This window comes from Salvelinus alpinus, chromosome 23 (genome assembly GCF_045679555.1).
Source record: "Salvelinus alpinus chromosome 23, SLU_Salpinus.1, whole genome shotgun sequence".
In the NCBI taxonomy this organism is placed as follows: Eukaryota; Metazoa; Chordata; class Actinopteri; order Salmoniformes; family Salmonidae; genus Salvelinus; species Salvelinus alpinus.
The window spans coordinates 19,667,139-19,687,735 of NC_092108.1; the positions used below are offsets into that span (position 1 = coordinate 19,667,139).

Here is a 20,597-nt window from a genome sequence, read left to right on the forward strand (position 1 = left end):
TGGGTCCATCTTTAGATTTGCAAGCTACACCCACCTGATGGCCTTCTGGCACTTGATTGAGCGGGCAGCAGAGACCAAGTTTATAAGAGTCACAAGCACCAATCCATCTGAAACAAGTGTTACTCTAAGAAAACCGGTAAGGGACAACTTCATTAAATACTTGAGTATATTATTTGATCTTACTGTAATTGTTAAACATTGTTTACTTTTTGTTATGGACCAAATATAAGGACTATTGTACTAAAATGGGTTTCTTTACGTTCAGACACTGCCATCAATCGACGAGTTCTTCTTGTTTATGACTCATCTGTCGCTGGGTCTGAAGCAGAAGGATTTAGCCCATCGGTTCAGCATCCACCAATCGACAGTGAGCCGGATTATCATCTCTTGGGCCAACTTCCTCTACTGTCTGCTTGGATCAGCAGTAGAGGAAGTCACCAAGAAAACCATCAAAGCCCACCTGCCACCTGAGTTCAAGGACTATCCAAACACCCAGGTAGTGATCGACTGCACTGAACTCCGCTGCCAGACACCATCTTCACTACTACTGCAGAGTGAGGTGTTTTCTTCCTACAAGTCACACTGTACCTTTAAGGGCATGTTCAGAATGTCACCACATAGAGCTGTCACTTTTGTGTCATCGTTGTATGCTGGATCTGTGAGTGACAAGGAGATCTTCAAGCAGTCTGGAATTATTTCCTTACTCACCCCTGACATGGCCATTATGGTGGATAAGGGCTTTCTCGTAGATGATATTGTTCCGTGCAAAGTCTACCGGCCAGCCTTTCTGTCAAGACGCACACAGATGCCAGCGCATGAGGTTAGGGAGACCCAATCCATTGCCAGGCTGAGAGTGCATGTTGAAAGAATGATCTGCAGAGTAAAGGAGCACAAGCTGTTTGACACAGTCATCCCCCTGACCATCTCAGGCAGCATCAACCAATTATTTGCAGTGGTGTGCCTGTTGGTCAACTATCAAAACAGACCTTTGGTCAGAGCATGGGCCAAGCCAGTGTAAATGTACATGTTTATTTGCTAGCAGCAAAATAATAATTTGTTTATCTATGACATGTATCAATCATTTGTGTTGTAGTGAATATCAGTTTGTGTGGAGCTTGTATTGGCTTTAATTAGGCAATGAGTAACAGGGGTGGGGTAAAGAAATCAAGTAAACACAGAATACCTAGAATGCAAGATTGAATACAATGTTGGAGATGTATAATTGATTAACTGAACTGTTGAACATTTGCTGAAATAAACTTTTTTTAAACAAATCTATTCTACTGTAGATTTCTTCACAAGAGCATCAATACTTATTTTTCATAAAACCACTAAATTTGGCACCCATGCAGGGGATCCATTCAGGTGCGAGAGACACTTCTGCAAGTAGTGGTAAAAATAAAAGTGGTCAACCTTCTCTCTTAGTTTTTGAAACCTGTAGATCTTTATATATCCTTTCAACTAGGATGTCCTCCTGTGCACAGCTGACAAAGTCACACCAGCTACAACCTGTGAGAAGGATTTGACCTTGCACCTGCCAGTAGTAGGCATGAGATCTCTTCAACTTCAGCTCTCCATTCTGTATCTTCAGGTAAGGGCAGTCAACATAACATGGTACATTTGGGCACTTGACCTCTAAGAGTCCAAAGTGTGGTCTTACACTGGGATCAAATATGATTCCATCTGGAGAGGATCCTAACCACGGAGCATCTGGGTGCACTACGAAGCCACACGGAAAGAAGTTAACATTCTTCAGTGTGCAGTACTCCTGTACAGCCACTGGCTCCATGGCTAGCCCCCTCTTCATCTCCATGGTCTGCATACACAGACCACTTCCTGCAACACAGGAGCAGTGGCTTTGGACCACTATCACTGGTATGGAGTGCTTTAACACCATCTGTGAAGATAAGTGTGATGAAAGACTGAAGTGAGAATTAATAACAATAAATATAGTAGTGTCTAGTCTTCTTAACTAGGGGCTCATTTAACTATACAGGAATACATCGTGTTTCAATAACAAAACTACCAAACACTGCATCAACAGATCTTTACCAAATAACCTGTTAAGTGGGCATTTCTAAATTGGGATTGGGACCCATCATTAAAATCTATCTACTGATAAGATTAAACGTTGACACTGTCTCCAACGCATTTTGACCATGATCACAGGAGATGTTTAACAAGGTCCCTAGTAGCTATCTATAACCTTTCCCTACTCTCATGCTGTGCGGCTAATCACTCTTCCTCACGGTGATCTCCCCTGTCAATGTATCTTTGTTAGATACTGTGTAGAAGACATGAATAGCAATTATTTTTAGTTAGCAAATATAGGTAGCAAGCATAACTTAACCAAGCTAACGAAAATACACACACTCAGGTAAATTCTGTCAAAGTTACATCATTTTACGAAGTAACTAGTTAGCTACAGTTAATAGTTAAATTAGCTAGCTAATGATTGTAGCTAGCTAACGTTATATCTGTCACTGACTTGGTACTCACCTTCATAGTTGTCTATGTAGCTTCCTACATACATCTTGAACCCCTTTTCATTCTTGCTAGCTGGAGTCTCGGAGGCTGATATAACAATTCGATGTACATCATTAATATTAATTTGAGGCAAGTCCTGAAGACACCTAGTAAAAAACTGCGACATAATGGTAGTAACGTTATATCGTCGATAACAACTAGACTGACCGGAAATTGATAGGAAGTGTGTTTAAAACGTTCTATCATGGAATGTGCATAAGGGCTATTGCTGCATTCAAAACAGCTAGAAAACGGGCACTCAGAAAACTCACGACTTTCAATGTGTTCAAGACAACTGGGAAGTCGTGCCCCGCCTCCGAATGGGAAAAAAAATGTTTTCAACGGTCATTCAACTCGGAATTCCATGTTAGAAACTCGGACATCTTTCTCGAGCTCTGACTTTCCGACCTGAAAATCATTGACGTCATGATTTGACCTCGTTTTTTCCCGGGTTCCCAGTTGTCTTGAAAGCACCATTAATATGAACTTTATTGTTCCCAAGCAGGAAGACATTGCACCAACACAGGTCGACGTGTCAGGAAATACTCGGGAGAAGTAAATGGGCTAAAGAAGCAGTTGGGAGACCAGTCTGCGAAAAATAAGAGTTTTATATTTTCAGAGTGAATTTGACACATTCATATATAGTTATCATTGCTTTCCTGTGATGTTGACCAAATTCGAGACGAAGTCGGCCCGTGTGAAAGGTAACGTTACGTTAGCAGCCTGTTAGCTAGCTAACGATGTTGCCCATGTAAAATGTTGTAATTTTTTAGTGGTAAATTGATAAGACCAAGTTATTGATACGATTAGCAATGTCATGTCAAACATTTTTTTTATATCATTCATGACTTTACGTTAGCTGCTACCAAGGAAACGTATGCTATCTCAGCTAATGTTAACTAGCTAGCCAGCTAATGTTAGCAAGGTTTAGTTAACAAGTTAGCTAGCCAGTCAATCACTTCATACCTCCGCTAGTTTTCAATCTCATTCATGTGATCTGCATGTGTATCATTGATGGTTTACTTGATGAAACTTTTGCCATTCATTGGTGTCTAACTTACTAACGTTAGTAAGCCAACTTTCTGAAACAATTTCTATTCCATAGGGCTGAGTTTCCACCCTAAACGGCCCTGGATCCTTGCTAGTCTTCACAATGGAGTCATCCAGTTGTGGGACTATCGGATGTGCACACTGATTGACAAGTTCGATGAGCATGATGGTAAAAATGTGTTTTTCACATTTCTTAACATGAAAATGTAATTGACTTTGATTATTGACAATGATGATTGTGATTTTATTGTGAAGGACCTGTAAGAGGAATTGATTTCCACAAGCAACAGCCTCTGTTTGTGTCTGGAGGAGATGACTACAAAATCAAGGTTAGACATTCATACACCCTCACATTCTCCTTTGTACATGTTTTAATTGCAGAGAATACATTCTAAAACTTACTGGAAAACTGTCATAATGATGTCACTGAACCATTTACTATTTATCTCCCTTTACCAGGTGTGGAACTACAAGCTGCGGCGTTGCCTCTTCACTCTTCTTGGACACCTGGACTACATCCGAACCACCTTCTTCCATCATGTGAGTCCTTCTTATTTTTTCACTCTCAAAATGGCTAGCCTACATCTATTCTGTTGTCACTTACATGAAGACCCAACCTTTAAATGTCATGTTTATCCCATAGTTTCATGTTCTTGCATAGAATTCCATATAGGCCTAATAATGCATCCTGAACCTCATTCCTTTCCTTTCTCCAGGAGTATCCATGGATTTTGAGTGCCTCAGATGACCAGACCATCCGTATCTGGAACTGGCAGTCCAGGACCTGTGTCTGGTAAGTCGGTGCCTGAGCCAAGTGTTGGCACCTCACTGAAACACTTGTCTATTGTTTTTCTAATGGTAAATTCTGATGTAATTTCTGTGTTTCTGTCCTGCAGTGTACTGACAGGGCATAATCACTATGTGATGTGTGCTCAGTTCCACCCCTCTGAGGACCTAGTGGTGTCGGCCAGCCTGGACCAGACCGTGCGCGTGTGGGATATCTCCGGTGAGGGCGTGGGGATGGGACTCAGGGTTGAGGGTGGGCAGTGAGGTTTGGGGATGGGGCTGGGTGGTATGGAGTGGAAGGCGGAGATACATCCTTAACCCCCCCTTCCTCTCCTCCTTGTAGAGAATTAATCTCGGCTTTTTGCAGAAACACCTCTCCTTGGTTGAGAGACAGTTGAATAGAGTGAAAATGATAGTTTTAGAATAGGGACAACTGATGAAGAGAGCCTAGTTATGAAAAGAACTTAAGACCTTTCACTGAAGATTTGTAGAGGGGGTTAAAATGAGGTAAGAAAGGTAACACTAGATGACGTGAGAAATATGGAGAGCGAGAATATGGGAGAGGTGTTTCTGTGCTTCTGCATGTTTTAATATCTACTTTTCTTTGGTGTTTCTTACCTGTCTTTCTGTCATTCTTTCACTCTTCTCATTCACTGACCCATTTTAGGTCTCTAAGTGTCCTACCTCATTCTCAACACACACACTATACATAATCCTGTTGCCAAGCTGTTGGCCATCACAATTGCACCGCTCAAATACCCCAATTAAACTGTATTAGCCATCAGCTCTGTGCTACCACTCACTACTAACTGCTCTCATTGATGAGAAGAACACATACCTCACAAACGTACTAATTAAGCAATAAGGCCCTAGGGGGTGTGGTATACAACCAATATACCACAGTAAAGGGTTCTTATGCGCAACGCAGAGTGCCTGAATACAGCTCTTAGCTGTGGTATATTGGCCATATACCACGAACCCCAGAGGTGCCTTAATACTATTATAAACTGGTTATCAATGTAATTAGTGCAGTAAAAATAAATGTCTTGTCATATCTGTGGTATACGGTCTGGCTGACAGCCGTGGTATACTGTATCAATCAGCATTCAGGGATCGAACCACCCAGTTTATAATAAGTAATAAACCTGCACGATATAATGCTCAATCTGTGCAGCGCACAATGTCTCCATGGCACAGTCATTAATACTGTAAGTAGCCATAACATCCCTGCTTTAGATTACTTTGACTGGTAAATGATAAGCTTGTTGGTCAGGAAGCATGAACTCTTGGCATGACAGAAACCTCACAGCAGCAGTAAATGTTTTGTTTGTAGCAGTATCTAACCCAAGCATGGACTCAAATACTACTCACCCTCCTGGCATTCAACGCCCCATCAGAGCACCTCTTCACAACCCCAACCACCACCTCCACCAGCCCATCGGTCAAATCCACCTCTTCCCACTTCCGCTTGTCACCTGTCCCCATGCTCCCCCAGGAAACATCCACACCTGCACATGGGTTCCTAGTGCAGTTCTCCTTCATGAATCCTCTTCTTGATCCTGTTGGGTTATCTGTTCACCACGTGATTTCTCTGGGCTGGAGACACTGACGCAGACTGTTCTCTCTAGATTAAGTGTGTGTTCTGACTCGAGTCCTGGGTGTCATCTCTTTTGTGATTTGATTAATTTAGGGCTGTCCCCGACTGGGGGAAAAAGTCTTGGTTCGACAGAAAGTTGTCTGTTCTTTCGACCAATTGTGGTATTTTTAAATATGTTTTTCCATATATCGACACCCTATGTGTTTTAATAAACCAACTAAATATGCATTGAGCTTGTCTGATGCGTAAAGCTCACTGTTCGCTGAAATAAGACACAATTGACTCGACCATCCTCCCGCTCATACTGGCTTTCGCAGATTCTGCTGTTACACTCCTGAAGTTGCTGGTAATAGGCTACACGAGGAGTCTGCAAACTTTTTCGTGTAGATTGCCAATTTCTCTTACCATTTCTACCGGTGTGCCAGTTATGGTTTTCATATGCACATTTGTCTTTGTCAGGTGGTTAGTCAAAATGCTATCCAAATCTAAATGACAAACATAAAAATAACTTCTAGTGCCAACTATGAAAAATAGCCAATAAAGCCAGCAAACATTTCATGATGAAAATATCCGGATAAAAATAAATATCCTATAAATCACAGTGGCTAGCGTGGCCTGTCTGCAATGAACTTGAAACATATCAACATAACTTGGGCCCAGCCTGAAACTCCTTGCAACATTGTATATCATATTCTGGGCCAGTTGTAGGCTATTTGTGCAAGGGATGAGAAGAAATCAGGTAGGCAATTTTATGACGTTTCTACTGGATCAGAGCATGACATTTTTCCCTTTCACGCTGAGTGGTTATCAAAAGGGAGAGAGCTGGGGGGGATCAAATACATTGAGGAATTATTGTCATTCTCAAAGCTCCACAGCTCATTAGTGGTGGTGCATTAAGCCAATCAGAAATACTATCAGATCCCCAAATGGGTAAATTTTACACTGAAAACAAAACATGTAAACGCAACTTTTAAAGTGTTGGTTCCATGTTTCATGAGCTGAAATAAAAGATCCCAGAAATGTTGCATATGCACAAAAAGCTAATTTCTCTCATTTTGTGGACAAATTTGTTTACATCCCTGTTTGTGAACATTTCTCCTTTACCAAGATAATCCATCCACGTGACAGGTGTGGCATATCAAGAAGCTGATTAAACAGCATGATCATTACACAGGTGCACCTTGTGCTGGGGGCAATAAAAGGCAAAGTCCATATTATGTCAAGAACAGCTCAAATAAGTGAAGAGAAACAACAGTCCATCATTACTTTTAAGGCATGAAGGTCAGTCAATCCAGATAATGTCAAGAACTTTGAAAGTTTCTTCAAATGCAGTCGCAAAAACCATCAAGCACTATGATGAAACTGGCTCTCATGAGGACTGCCACAGGGAAGGAAGACCCAGAGGTAACTCTGCCTCAGAGAACAAGTTCATTAGAGTTACCAGCCTCGGAAATTGTAGCCCAAATAAATGCTTCACAGAGTTCAAGTAACGCGACAGCGCTCAACATCAACTGTTCAGAAGAGACTGCGGAATCAGGTCTTCATGGTTGAATTGCTACAAAGAAACCACTCATAAAGGACACCAATAATAAGAGACTTGCTTGGGCCAAGATACACGAGCAATGGACATTAGACTGGTGGAAATCTGTCCTTTGGTCTGATGAAGCCAAATTTGAGATTTTTGGTTCCAACCGCCGTGTCTTTGTGAGACGCAGAGTAGGTGAACGGATGCTCTCTGCATGTGTGGTTCCCACCTTGAAGCATGGAGGAGGAGGTGTGGGGGTGCTTTGCTGGCGATGCTGTGTGTGATTTATTTAGAATTCAAGGCACACTTAACCAGCATGGCTACCACAGCATTCTGCAGCAATACTCAGTCCCACTAAGCGCAAGCCAGATGGGATGATCATTTGTTTTTCAACAGGACATTGACCCCAAATACACCTCCAGGCTATGTATGGGCTATTTGACCAAGGAGTGATGTCGTGCTGCATCAGATGACCTGGCCTCCACAATCACCCGACCTCAACCCTATTGAGATGGTTTGGGATGAGTTGGACCCCAGAGTGAATGGACAAGCAGCCAACAAGTGCTCAGCATATGTGGGAACTCCTTCAAGACTGTTGGAAAAGCATTCCAGGTGAAGGGGGTTGAGAGAATGCCAAGCGTGTGCAAAGCTGTGATCAAGGTAAACGGTGGCTACTTTCAAGAATCTCAAATATAAAATATCTGTTTTTGTTAAACACATTTTTGGTTACTACATGATTCCATGTGTTATTTTATAGTTTTGATGTCTTCGCTATTATTCTACAATATAGTAAAAATTAAATAAACCTTTGAATGAGTATGTGTCCAAACTTTTGACTGGTACTGTATTAATGGGGGAATTGACAGACCGTAGCAAACAATTCACACTACGAAGTTATGAAAAAATGTACGTGGCTCCGCAATGGCTTATTCGCGATAGATTAGTCTACTGCTCAACTTTTTTTTATTTTTATGGTCAACCAACAGCCTATCGACCAGTCGAATAATTTGGGTCAGCCCTAGATGAACTATAATCCAATGACAGGAGAACTGTGATGCTCTTTGTGTGTTACAATCAACTCAATGACTGTTTGATGTGCTGAATATGGTGATAGTGTTCCTCCTGTACTTGAGTTAGGACCACACCGAGAACACTGGTTGTGTCCTTGCTCTTCAGCGTGTGTGTTTTCGGTAATTCAACAGCTACGTTTGTGTGTTAGTATGATCAGAGATCTCTATCTTTGCCTCTTGTTGATGGTATCTATTTTAGAGTGTATTAATGTATCATGTTCTTTCTCCCTGACCTGTATCTGGGTGCCCCTGTGTAACACATATATGGATTCCCCTTGTGCGTGGTGCTATGCATGTTGGTTCCAGGTCTGAGGAAGAAGAACCTCTCTCCCGGTGCCGTGGAAACTGATGTGCGAGGCATCTCTGGTGTCGATCTGTTCGGAGCATCCGATGCCGTTGTCAAACACGTACTCGAGGTAAGAGTCTGTTTTGAGTCTCTGTAAGACATTGATGTCTATTGATGGTACTTTAGTTGTGCTTCAGAACTGCTATAGGCAAAGATCTGTATAAGGAGAGTGTTGTGAGCACTGCGCAGATCAGTGAAATGAATAGTAATGTTATTGGTAGGCCCAGGAGTTTGTGCTTACTAAGAAAAAGTCTGGGCCACATGATGGCCAGTTGTGAGCCATGTGAGTTTCTCTCTCTCCCTGCAGGGTCACGATCGTGGGGTCAACTGGGCCGCCTTCCATCCCACCATGCCTCTCATCGTCTCAGGGGCTGACGACCGACAGGTCAAGATCTGGAGGATGAACGGTAAGTAGAATGGGTTATTCCATGAAATTAGTCCCTTTGATATTTCAGGTAGGAATTGTGCACCAATATTGAATTTTAAAAGCCTGATATATTAAATGTAGTGCTCTTTATTATTGACCACATGGAAAATTCAATAAATCTTGCAATTCAATACATTCATATTTTTTTTTATATGAATAAAGACTCGCTAAACTGCCAAAATTCTGTATTTCGACATGTCCCTCTGTGCACCCTCTATGACATAGGAACATTTTAACCACTTAATTAAACCTCTTTGGGCTAGCATCCCACCTCGACAATATCCGGTGAAATTGCGGAGCGCGAAATTCAAAATACAAAAATCGTAATATTAAACGTTCATGAAAATACAAGTGTCTTACATTGTTTAAAAGCTTAACTTCTTGTTAATCCAACCGCGTTGTCAGATTTCAAAAAGGCTTTACGGCGAAAGCATACCATGTGATTATCTGAGGACAGCTCCCCGCATACACCAGCATTAAAAACATTTTTCAAACCAGCGGAGGCGTCACAAAAATCAGAAATGGTGATAAAATAAATCACTTACCTTTGAAGATCTTCCTCTGTTTGCAATCCCAAGGGTCCCAGCTACACAACAAATGGTCATTTTGTTTGATGAAGTCCTTCTTTATATCCCCAAAAAGTCTGTTTAGTTGGCGCGTTTGATTCAGTAATCCACCGTTCCACTCGTTCAACATGCAGACAAAGGAATCCCAAAAGTTACCGGTAAACTTCATCCAAACAAGTCAAACAATGTTTCTAATCAAGCCTCAGGTACCCTAATATGTAAATAAATTATAAAATTTAAGACGGAATGTAGTATGTTCAATACCGGAGATAAATAACGAAGTGCGCGCCCTCATTCACGCGCGCCACAAGACTAGAGTCCGAATGAGAGACACCTTGAAAAACTACAACTACTTGCTCATTTTTCAGAAAACAAGCCTGAAACCCTTTCTAGAGACTGCCATCTAGTGGAAGCCATAGGAACTGCAATCTGGGAGATATTTATTTGTATATCCCCATAGACAAGCATTGAAATGGCCTGTGACCTCAACAACAACAAAATCTGGATGGATTTTCCTTGGGTTTTCACCTGCCATATTAGTTCTGTTATACTCAGACATTATTTTAACAGTTTTCTATCCAATGCTACCAATTATATGCATATCCGAGCTTCTGGGCCTGAGTAACAGGCAGTTTACTTTGGGCACGTCATTCATCCGAATTTTCAAATACTGCCCCCTAGCCCTAAAGTTTTAACCCCAACATTTTTTCACCATCATTAACACCGTATCCATCCACAGTTTTTATGTGAGTTAAGTCGTACAGTATAAAGAAACAAATCACGTCAGCTGCGATGGAAAAAGGAAGTTTCTGTACATTTTTTATTAATGCTGACAGAATTTGTTCGTTTGCCATGGTGGGATCTTTTTGTGTCTGTAAAATGAATTATGCGAGAAATGGCGGTGGAAACATGGATAATAATCATCATACCTAAGTAAACTTGGAGTCACGATAATAAGGTGTGTGTGGTATTCCCACTACGACTCGGGAAACCATTCAGTTTATTAGGCTTCAAATTAAATAAGTAATGGTGAACGTGCACAGTAATGTTGATGCTCCTTTCCAAAAAATATATAGGGTCTTATTCTGGTGACATGGAGATTGATGTTTGACAAATATTCTCGCTTATCCATAATAATCTCATGTTGACTAGCCTACCAGCACCGTATCTGCGAGCTGTTGGCTAGTGCGCACGTGCGAAGACTAGAGTAGTCATATTTGCTATTTAACGCAACAGTTGAAAATGCGATGGAAACATTGAACTTTAGAATTTTATTTGGTACATGAAAACTTAAGCGGAAAAAATATGTTTTGTGTGCACCTCTTCATCACGCACCTATTTTTATCCGCAACAAGTCAGTTTGGTGAAAACACTACAACATTTCTTTATGCGGATTCTAGAATATTCGCATGAAACTGTCGCTAATTGGATGGAAACCTAGCTACTGTAAAGCCAGAGTTATTTTGTTGCTTTGACAGTCATTTCTGAACATTATTTATTTCATGTGATTCATTTTAAGGTCAAACGAGGTACAGGTTGTCTTTTTAAGGTCAACCCTGTTACATAATCTGAACTCTTGTTTTAATAAGGTGAAACTATTCCTTTTTTAACAATAAAAAGAAACATTGAACATCTAATAGTCAAATCATACTGTAAGATCAGGTGAGCTGATTCTACTCTTTGGCCATTTTCTGTTTTGTGGTGGAAAACTTGAGTGGGTCGAGCATAACACGTCAACCCTGTTACCCATAGATGGGCTAGAAATGTTTTAACAATTTCATATTTTTTTGTGACGCTTTCATTGAATTGTCACTCACTGTTGCACACAAGAAGCGTCCATTCACCCTGTTACTTTATTTGGCACTTAATAGGCACTTGCTATTGTCATTTTTATTATTTAACCTCTTGAGATGGGAAGACATGTTTTTTATTAAGTTGAACATGTGCTCTTTATGACAGAAGGGTAGGGTTATTTATTTTTTACACTATCCAAAAGGGACTCATTTCGTGGAACAGCCCAGATAATGAATTGTCTTCACTATGTACGTGTTTATAAACTGTAGATAATTTTTTTAAATAAAGGTACAGTGCTATTTAAAGAACATGCTTGGTTGCTGATTTTTTTTTTAAGATCCTAGCAATTTTCTAACTTGCTTGTCTTACTTTCTCCCCTTCCCCAGAGTCCAAGGCGTGGGAACTGGACACCTGCAGGGGCCACTACAACAACGTGTCCTGTGCTGTCTTCCACCCCCGCCAGGAGCTCATCCTGTCCAACTCTGAGGACAAGAGTATCCGTGTGTGGGACATGTCCAAAAGGACCGGTGTCCAGACCTTCCGCAGGGACCACGACCGCTTCTGGGTGCTGGGGGCTCACCCCAACCTCAATCTATTTGCTGCTGGTAAGTGACTTACACATAATGATAACATTATGGGTCTTTTTAATGTGCTCAAAGTAGATTACATTGTAAGGCAGTTGGAGCTGATAGTCTTGAATCTTGACCCACCTCATATGCAGATAGACAAACATACTGAATATTGCTGCACTTCATTTCACTGTCTTTCAGTGACCGTGTGTTGGAGGCATTTGTTAATTAGAAGTGGAGTGTGTAACCAGGCTGTTTGTCCTCCAGGTCATGACAGTGGTATGCTGGTGTTTAAGCTGGAGCGTGAGCGTCCGGCCTATGCTGTGTACGGCAACATGCTCTACTATGTCAAGGACCGCTTCCTGCGCCAGCTCGACTTTAACAGCAGCAAGGACACCGCTGTCATGCAGCTGCGCAGGTGTGTGTGCGTATGCATGCTCATATAATACTGCAACGTCTTTATTGTCCTGAAACTGAGTTCTGAAGAATGAGTGACTGCTTGCCATTTTGTAATATAATGCGAGAGGTCAGCTGGTTTTGTCATTATGTGGAATCTAACCACGTTCTGTTTTTCTACTAGTGGGTCAAAGTTCCCAGTGTTCAGCATGTCTTACAACCCCGCAGAGAATGCTGTCCTGCTCTGCACTGTGAGTCTCGCTCTTAAAAATAAGTGCATATACATAATAGGTTATACAGTACAGTCATGGCCAAAAGTTTTGAGAATGACACATATTAATTTTCACAAATCCTGCTGCCTCAGTTTGTATGATGGCAATTTGCATATACTCCAGAATGTTATGAAGAGTGATCAGATAAATTGCAATTAATTGCAAAGTCCCCCTTTGCCATGCAAATTAACTGAATCCCCAAAAAACATTTCCACTGCATTTCAGCCCTGCCACAAAAGGACCAGCTGACATCATGTCAGTGATTCTCTCGTTAACCCAGGTGTGAGTGTTGACAAGGCTGGAGATCACTCTGTCATGCTGATTGAGTTCGAATAACAGACTGGAAGCTTCAAAAGGAGGGTGGTGCTTGGAATCATTGTTCTTCCTCTGTCAAACATGGTTACCTGCAAGGAAACATGTGCCGTCATCATTGCTTTGCACAAAAAGGGCTTCACAGGCAAGGATATTGCTGCCAGTAAGATTGCACCTAAATCAACCATTTATCGGATCATCAAGAACATCAAGGAGAGCAGTTCAATTGTTGTGAAGAAGACCTCAGTGCGCCCAAGATGCGCCAGGACCGTCTCCTAAAGTTGATTCAGCTGCGGGATCGGGGCACCACCAGTACAGAGCTTGCTCAGGAATGGCAGCAGGCAGGTGTTAGTGCATCTGCACGCACAATGAGGCGAAGACTTTTGGAGGATGGCCTGGTGTCAAGAAGGGCAGCAAAGAAGCCACTTCTCTCCAGGAAAAACATCAGGGACAGACTGATATTCTGCAAAAGGTACAGGGATTGGACTGCTGAGGACTGGGGTAAAGTCATTTTCTCTGATGAATCCCCTTTCCGATTGTTTGGGGCATCTGGAAAAAAGCTTGTCCGGGGAAGACAAGGTGAGCGCTACCATCAGTCCTGTGTCATGCCAACAGTAAAGCATCCTGAGATCATTCATGTGTGGGGTTGCTTCTCAGCCAAGGGAGTGGGCTCACTCACAATTTTGCCTAAGAACACAGCCATGAATAAAGAATGGTACCAACACATCCTCCGAGAGCAACTTCTCCCAGCCATCCAGGAACAGTTTGGTGACGAACAATGCCTTTTCCAGCATGATGGAGCACTTTGCCATAAGGCAAAAGTGATAACTAAGTGGCTCAGGGAACAAAACATCGATATTTTGGGTCCATGGCCAGGAAATCCCCCAGACCTTAATCCCATTGAGAACTTGTGAACAAACTCCAAGCATTGATTATACAAGAATGGGCTACCATCAGTCAGGATGTCGCCCAGATGTTAATTGACAGCATGCCAGGGAGGATTGCAGAGGTCTTGAAAAAGAAGGGTCAACACTGCAAATATTGACTCTTTGCATCACCTTCATGTAATTGTCAATAAAAGCCTTTGACACTTATGAAATGCTTGTAATTATACTTCAGTATTCCATAGTAACATCTGACAAAAATATCTAAAGACACTGAAGCAGCAAACTTTGTGGAAATTAATATTTGTCATTCTCAACTTTTGACTGTACACGCACACACACTCAATTTAGACACGGTTTCTTTAGTTGTTGAAAATGTAATGCCGTGTCTCTTGCAGAGGGCAACCAACCTGGAGAACAGCACCTATGACCTGTATGCCATTCCCAAAGAGAGCGACTCTCAGAACCCAGATGGTAAAGCTGCACCCTTATTCTCTCGTATAGCGAGACAGCATCTGTGAAGTGTTAATGTAATTCCAGTTTCATATTCTGTTTTTTAGATTATGAAAACCCACTAAACCCATGTTCATTCTTTCTCCCCCTCCTGCAGCTCCTGAGGGGAAGAGGTCCTCTGGTCTGACCGCAGTCTGGGTCGCAAGGAACAGGTTTGCTGTTCTGGACCGCATGCATTCTGTAAGTGTGTGTGCACATTATTAAATTGTATTTGTAATTTCTAGGCCAATGGCTGTAGTTATTCTAAATATGGGTATGGTACATTTGAGTGGTCAGAGGATGACTATAATAATGATGGTAAACCCTGCTCTCCCTCCAGCTGCTGATCAAGAACCTGAAAAATGAGATTGTGAAGAAGGTGCAGGTGCCCAGCTGTGAGGAGATCTTTTACGCCGGGACAGGCTCCCTGCTGCTGCGCGACGCAGATGGGGTCACCCTCTTTGACGTGCAGCAGAAACGCTCGCTGGCCACTGTGAAGATCGCCAAGGTCAAGTATGTGGTGTGGAGTGCTGACACCAGCCACGTGGCCCTGCTGGCTAAACACGGTACGTACTGTACACACTCTAAACACACTCAGATCTATATCAGGATTACACTCTTATCTGTCCTCTACTTTCTCTACAACTTGGCTGCCAAGGTTTTGGGCCCTCTTGCTGTTTATAAACTTATCACGATTGACTCTCTATAGCTGTTGTCAACAATATATCCAAGATTTACACCCATTTTAGCTGTTCCCTCGCTCTAGTACCCCAGATTTACCTGCTATTAAATCTGTTGATAAATCTCTACTTTCCTCTGCAGCCATTATGATCTGCAACAGGAAGCTGGAGAGTCTGTGCAACATCCATGAGAACATCCGTGTGAAGAGTGGAGCCTGGGACGAGAGTGGCGTCTTCATTTACACCACATCTAACCACATCAAATACGCCCTCACCGCAGGGTAATGCACAAGACGCCACTAACGCACACTTTATTCAGAGTATATTCGAAGTACAGTATATTGATTCATTCCCTTCCTAGTCCTTTGAACATACTGGATTATGAAAGCTGTTTACTCATTCAGTGATGCGTTTGAGAGACGAGAGGAGTATCCAACTTTTCTAATCACACTCTACTCTGTCTGTAGTGATCATGGTATCATTCGTACTCTGGACCTGCCCATCTACGTGACCCGGGTCAGAGGCAACAGCGTCTACTGTCTTGACCGTGAGTGCAGGCCCCGTGTGCTGACCATCGACCCCACGGAGTACCGTTTCAAACTGGCCCTGGTCAACCGCAAATATGAAGAGGTGAGAAAGTAGCACTGAATTGCATCAATCTCTTAGAGTTAACATGGTAATCTCTTTTTCTTTTAAACTGACTTTGTGACCCCTGACCTTTGTCTCCTCCAGGTTCTGCACATGGTGCGTAACGCCAAGCTGGTTGGCCAGTCCATCATCTCCTACCTGCAGAAGAAGGGTTACCCTGAGGTAGCCCTGCACTTTGTCAAGGATGAGAAGACCCGCTTCAGTCTGGCTCTGGAGTGTGGCAACATTGAAGTGAGTTTGAGACCCCAGGTTTCATTGGGAATTTCTTGAGATCATCTGTGTGAAACACTGTGTGATGTAATTTTTCCTTTGTGTCTGTAGGTGGCGTTGGAGGCTGCCAAGGCTCTGGATGAGAGGGGCTGCTGGGAGCGGCTGGGCGAGGCTGCGCTGCTGCAGGGTCACCACCAGGTTGTGGAGATGTGCTACCAGAGGACCAAGAATTTCGACAAGCTCACCTTCCTCTACCTCATCACTGGTAACCTGGCCAAGCTCCGCAAGATGATGAAGATCGGTAAGAGATTATTTTGTTGTTTTTGTCTTTTGTTTGACTGACGTGTGTTTGTCCGAGTTGCATGACTGACGTCTGTGTGGTGTTGCAGCTGAGATCAGGAAGGACATGAGTGGACACTACCAGGGTGCTCTGTATCTGGGGGACGTCAGCGAGAGAGTTCGTATCCTGAAGAACTGTGGCCAGAGTGAGTCCCCCTTATTTCACACACACCTCAATCTCTCTCCCACTCCCTTGACATTTCTGACACACGACTCTTGTTTCTGGTGCTTTTGGTCTAAACTGCTTGTCTGTAACTCTGATCTCTTTGTGGCTGTCTTCCATATGTAGAGTCACTGGCATATCTGACTGCTGCTACCCACGGGATGGACGAAGAGGCAGAAGCCCTGAAAGAGACATTTGACCTGGAGAAGGAGACTGTCCCTGAGGTGGACCTCAATGCCCAGCTGCTGCAGCCACCACCTCCTATTAACCCCCTGGATACCAACTGGCCCCTGCTTACTGTGTCCAAGGGCTTCTTTGAGGGAGCCATTGCAGCCAAAGGTGAGTCCCCAGCCCTGACACTCCATGCCATCATTTGGGTTTAGATGTAATGTTGCAATGTTTAGATGTAATGGTGATGTAATTTAGGTGATGTAATGTGCCATGTCAGCATGGCGTGTATTGAGTTGGAAATGTTTTTACGTTTACGTTGGAGTGGGAAGTGGTCAGAGTATTTGTTGCGTAGAGATGTTAAATGTGTTTTTTTGTTTTGTTGTGTGTGTGATTCAGGGAAGGCTGGTCAGATGGCTGCCGACATGGATGTTGATGCCCCAGGAGGAGAGGGCTGGGGAGAGGATGCAGAACTTCAGCTGGATGAGGGTGAGTCAGTCAGAAAGTAGAGACATCTGATGGACCCTGCCTATTACTCCATGTCTTCTATGTTCATCTCATTTCTCTTCTGTTTCCATCAGATGGCTTCATGGATGCCCAGGATGGATTAGGAGAGGAAGGAGGTGCAGCGAAGGAGGAAGGAGGAGGTTGGGAGGTGGAGGAAGATCTGGACCTTCCTCCAGAGCTGGTGAGATGATTCTCTCTTCTTTGACATCAGTTCTGTCTTGACAATTTGGCTTAAGGAATGCAAATCATAGCAGGAATGATGACATGTCAGTTTGAGAACGTTTATTTTCTCTAACACTAGGAGTTGTCAGCTGGTGCTGGAGGAGGGGCTGAAGATGGTTTCTTTGTCCCGCCCACTAAGGGCATGAGCCCCACCCAGCTGTGGTGCAACAACTCTCAGCTCCCTGTGGACCACGTCCTGGCTGGCTCATTTGAGACCGCCATGAGGGTAAGCTTACACACACACACACACACACACACACACTTTATACAGGTTTATGCTTTGTACTCAAGTCTCTCTCTTCCTCTACTTTTCAGTTGCTCCATGACCAGGTTGGGGTGGTGCAGTTTGGGCCCTATAAGCAGCTGTTCATGCAGACTCTGTCCCGCGGGCGGACCTGCTACCTGGGCCTGCCTTCTCTACCCTGCCTGCGTGGCAACCCCCAGAGGAACTGGAAGGACTGTGGGACCAAGCAAGGGCTGCCTGCTGTGGGGCTTCGTCTTTCTGACCTCATCGCCCGCCTGCAGCAGTGCTACCAGCTCACCACTGCCGGCCGCTTCGAGGAGGCTGTTGAACGCTTCCGCGCCATCCTGCTGTCTGTGCCACTGCTGGTGGTCGACAACAAGCAGGAGATCGCAGAGGTATGCAGACTTGTTTTAGAGTGAAATGATTTCATTGTGGTCAATGTTATTTACTGCGGTTAATCAAGTGTGGGCCGGATGGTAGTTGGTGGTGGTTACCTGATTTGAGGTTACTGTCTCTCTTAGGCTCAGCAGCTGATCACAATCTGCAGAGAATACATTGTTGGCCTCACCATGGAAACAGAAAGGAAGAAGTTGCCTAAAGACACATTGGACCAGCAGAAGAGGCTGTGTGAGGTATTGTCATTGTTTCTCTACTTCCCATCTCAACCGTTAAGTCCCTAATCATAAGAGTTTACTACCCAGTAGTCGTTTAATTATTGTATTTGATTGTTTGATATTTTCAGATGGCAGCTTACTTCACCCACTGCAGTCTCCAGCCAGTCCACATGGTCCTGGTCTTACGTACGGCACTAAATCTGTTCTTCAAACTGAAGAACTTCAAGACAGCTGCCAGTTTTGCCCGTCGCTTGCTTGAACTAGGGCCCAAACCAGAGGTGGCACAGCAGGTAACAATCTAACTGTTTGTCTGTATGTAAATGTAATTATTTCCATATTGTCACTTTTACCATCTCTATCGCTGTCTTTTAGACACGCAAGATCTTGGCAGCATGCGAGAAGACGCTGACAGATGCTCACCAGCTGAACTACGACCCCCACAATCCATTTGACCTGTGCGCTGCCTCCTACACGCCCCTATACCGTGGACGCCCCGTGGAGAAGTGCCCTCTGTCTGGGGCCTGCTACTGCCCCCCCTACAAAGGCCAGGTCTGCAGGGTCACACAGGTCAGTCAAGAGAACTGCTGTACTGTGTTATGTACACAAAGCCCCTCCTATTTAGAAGTGTCCTGCTTTTTTTAAATTTTATTTTTTTGCTTTTTAAAATAAATTTTATCCCATTTTCTCCCCAATTTTCGTGGTATCCAATCGCTAGTAATTACTATCTTGTCTCATCGCTACAACTCCCGTACGGGCTCGGGAGAGACGAAGGTCGAAAGCCATGCGTCCTCCGAAGCACAACCCAACCAAGCCGCACTGCTTCTTAACACAGCGCGCCTCCAACCCGGAAGCCAGCCGCACCAATGTGTCGGAGGAAACACCGTGTACCTGGCCCCCTTGGTTAGCGCGTACTGCGCCCGGCCCGCCACAGGAGTTGCTGGAGCGCGATGAGACAAGGATATCCCTACCGGCCAAACCCTCCCTAACCCGGACGACGCTATGCCAATTGTGCGTCGCCCCACGGACCTCCCGGTCGCGGCCGGCTGCGACAGAGCCTGGGCGCGAACCCAGAGACTCTGGTGGCGCAGCGGGGGGGCAGACCACTGTTGTAGGGGGGGCCGACCACTGCGCCACCCGGGAGGCCAGAAGTGTCCTGCTTTTATGTAAATGTTGTATTAATTGCTTTGTCAGTCTTAAAACAGAGTTTAGACATCGCCTTCCCAGTGATATCTTTGACCCTTTAACCTTATTTCCAAGGTGACGGAGATCGGAAAAGATGTGATTGGTCTGCGTGTCAGCCCCCTGCAGTTCCGTTAGAGGACACGAAGAGGACCAGGGAAGAACGGCATTGATCCGTTCAGAGAAACACATCCACACTTTATTCTATATATAGTTTTTCTCACTAGGGTTGGAGAGAACAAAACATGATTGATGCGAGAGAATGCTTGATAGGATGACGTGATTTATTGGTGAGAGAATTCTTGATATTAAGCATTTACATTTTTCAGACTGTCTGCTTTACCTTCCCTGTAATGCTGTATTTGTGAGTGCCATGTCATCTCTGCTCCAACGATTGAGAATTGTGGTTTTATTAGAACTCTACTAGCCATCTCTGTTGGTCTCTTTCTGACTTGTATACACCATCAAATGTAAATCACTGCTTTGTGTAACTCGTTAAATAAAATTGATGTGTGCACCATTCTTTAATTCCACAGTATCATTCTAGCTTGTTTTAAATCATAGTTTTCAAAATTGACACCCCAAAGATTTGACAGCTCTGGATCAAAGTCATGTCCTGCAAATGTTGCAAGTACAGCATGAAAGGGCCAAGTTGGTGCAAATAAAAGTTGTCCTTGATCTGAGATAAATGAAGTGTTATTCAATTTTTTCCCAGAGGAGTACAGGTTTAATCATTAACTCTACTCATGTAGGAATAATTGTCATTGTAACATTTTGACAAACCATCTAGCAGTTTGCTTTTGAACACTGAAGTTTGTTCTAAATTTCCTTCAGAACAAACTTCCTTTAGATTTTCTAAAGTGCCTGTCCTATATCTCAGAGATGTCAAAGATCAGGGAACTTTTAACATGTATTTATCCCCTTATTTTAGGCACTAAACTATCTCCATGTACTTCCATTCAGGAGACGTATGTGTGTGTCCTAGAGCAAAACAGAATGGTTGTGAGCTAT

The 20,597-nt window shown here is 43.5% G+C and overlaps 1 protein-coding gene across 1 annotated transcript; it reads left to right on the forward strand.

Moving 5' to 3' along the window:
• Positions 1–3,018: 3,018 nt before the first annotated feature.
• On the forward strand, positions 3,019–20,108 carry LOC139550523 (coatomer subunit alpha). Its single transcript, XM_071361462.1, has 28 exons — positions 3,019–3,230; positions 3,632–3,745; positions 3,832–3,905; positions 4,036–4,116; positions 4,293–4,369; positions 4,473–4,582; positions 8,861–8,970; positions 9,208–9,307; positions 12,074–12,292; positions 12,524–12,674; positions 12,837–12,903; positions 14,519–14,594; positions 14,731–14,813; positions 14,953–15,178; positions 15,435–15,573; positions 15,760–15,922; positions 16,025–16,171; positions 16,262–16,451; positions 16,540–16,635; positions 16,779–16,991; positions 17,220–17,309; positions 17,402–17,508; positions 17,629–17,775; positions 17,865–18,188; positions 18,315–18,425; positions 18,536–18,697; positions 18,780–18,974; positions 19,665–20,108. Exons 1-28 carry the CDS (start codon positions 3,191–3,193, stop codon positions 19,722–19,724), a joined length of 3,672 nt encoding a protein of 1,223 aa, XP_071217563.1. The 5' UTR covers positions 3,019–3,190; the 3' UTR covers positions 19,725–20,108.
• Positions 20,109–20,597: the final 489 nt, after the last annotated feature.

What these genes read in the sequence shown, in the direction of transcription:
- LOC139550523 (XM_071361462.1), top strand. Translation starts at nt 3,191, where the DNA reads ATGTTGACCAAATTCGAGACGAAGTCGGCCCGTGTGAAAG. An exon ending in GGCCCTGCTGGCTAAACACG is followed by an intron (nt 15,179 to 15,434) that starts GTACGTACTGTA and finishes TTTCCTCTGCAG; the next exon opens with CCATTATGATCTGCAACAGG. An exon ending in TCAACCGCAAATATGAAGAG is followed by an intron (nt 15,923 to 16,024) that starts GTGAGAAAGTAG and finishes TGTCTCCTCCAG; the next exon opens with GTTCTGCACATGGTGCGTAA.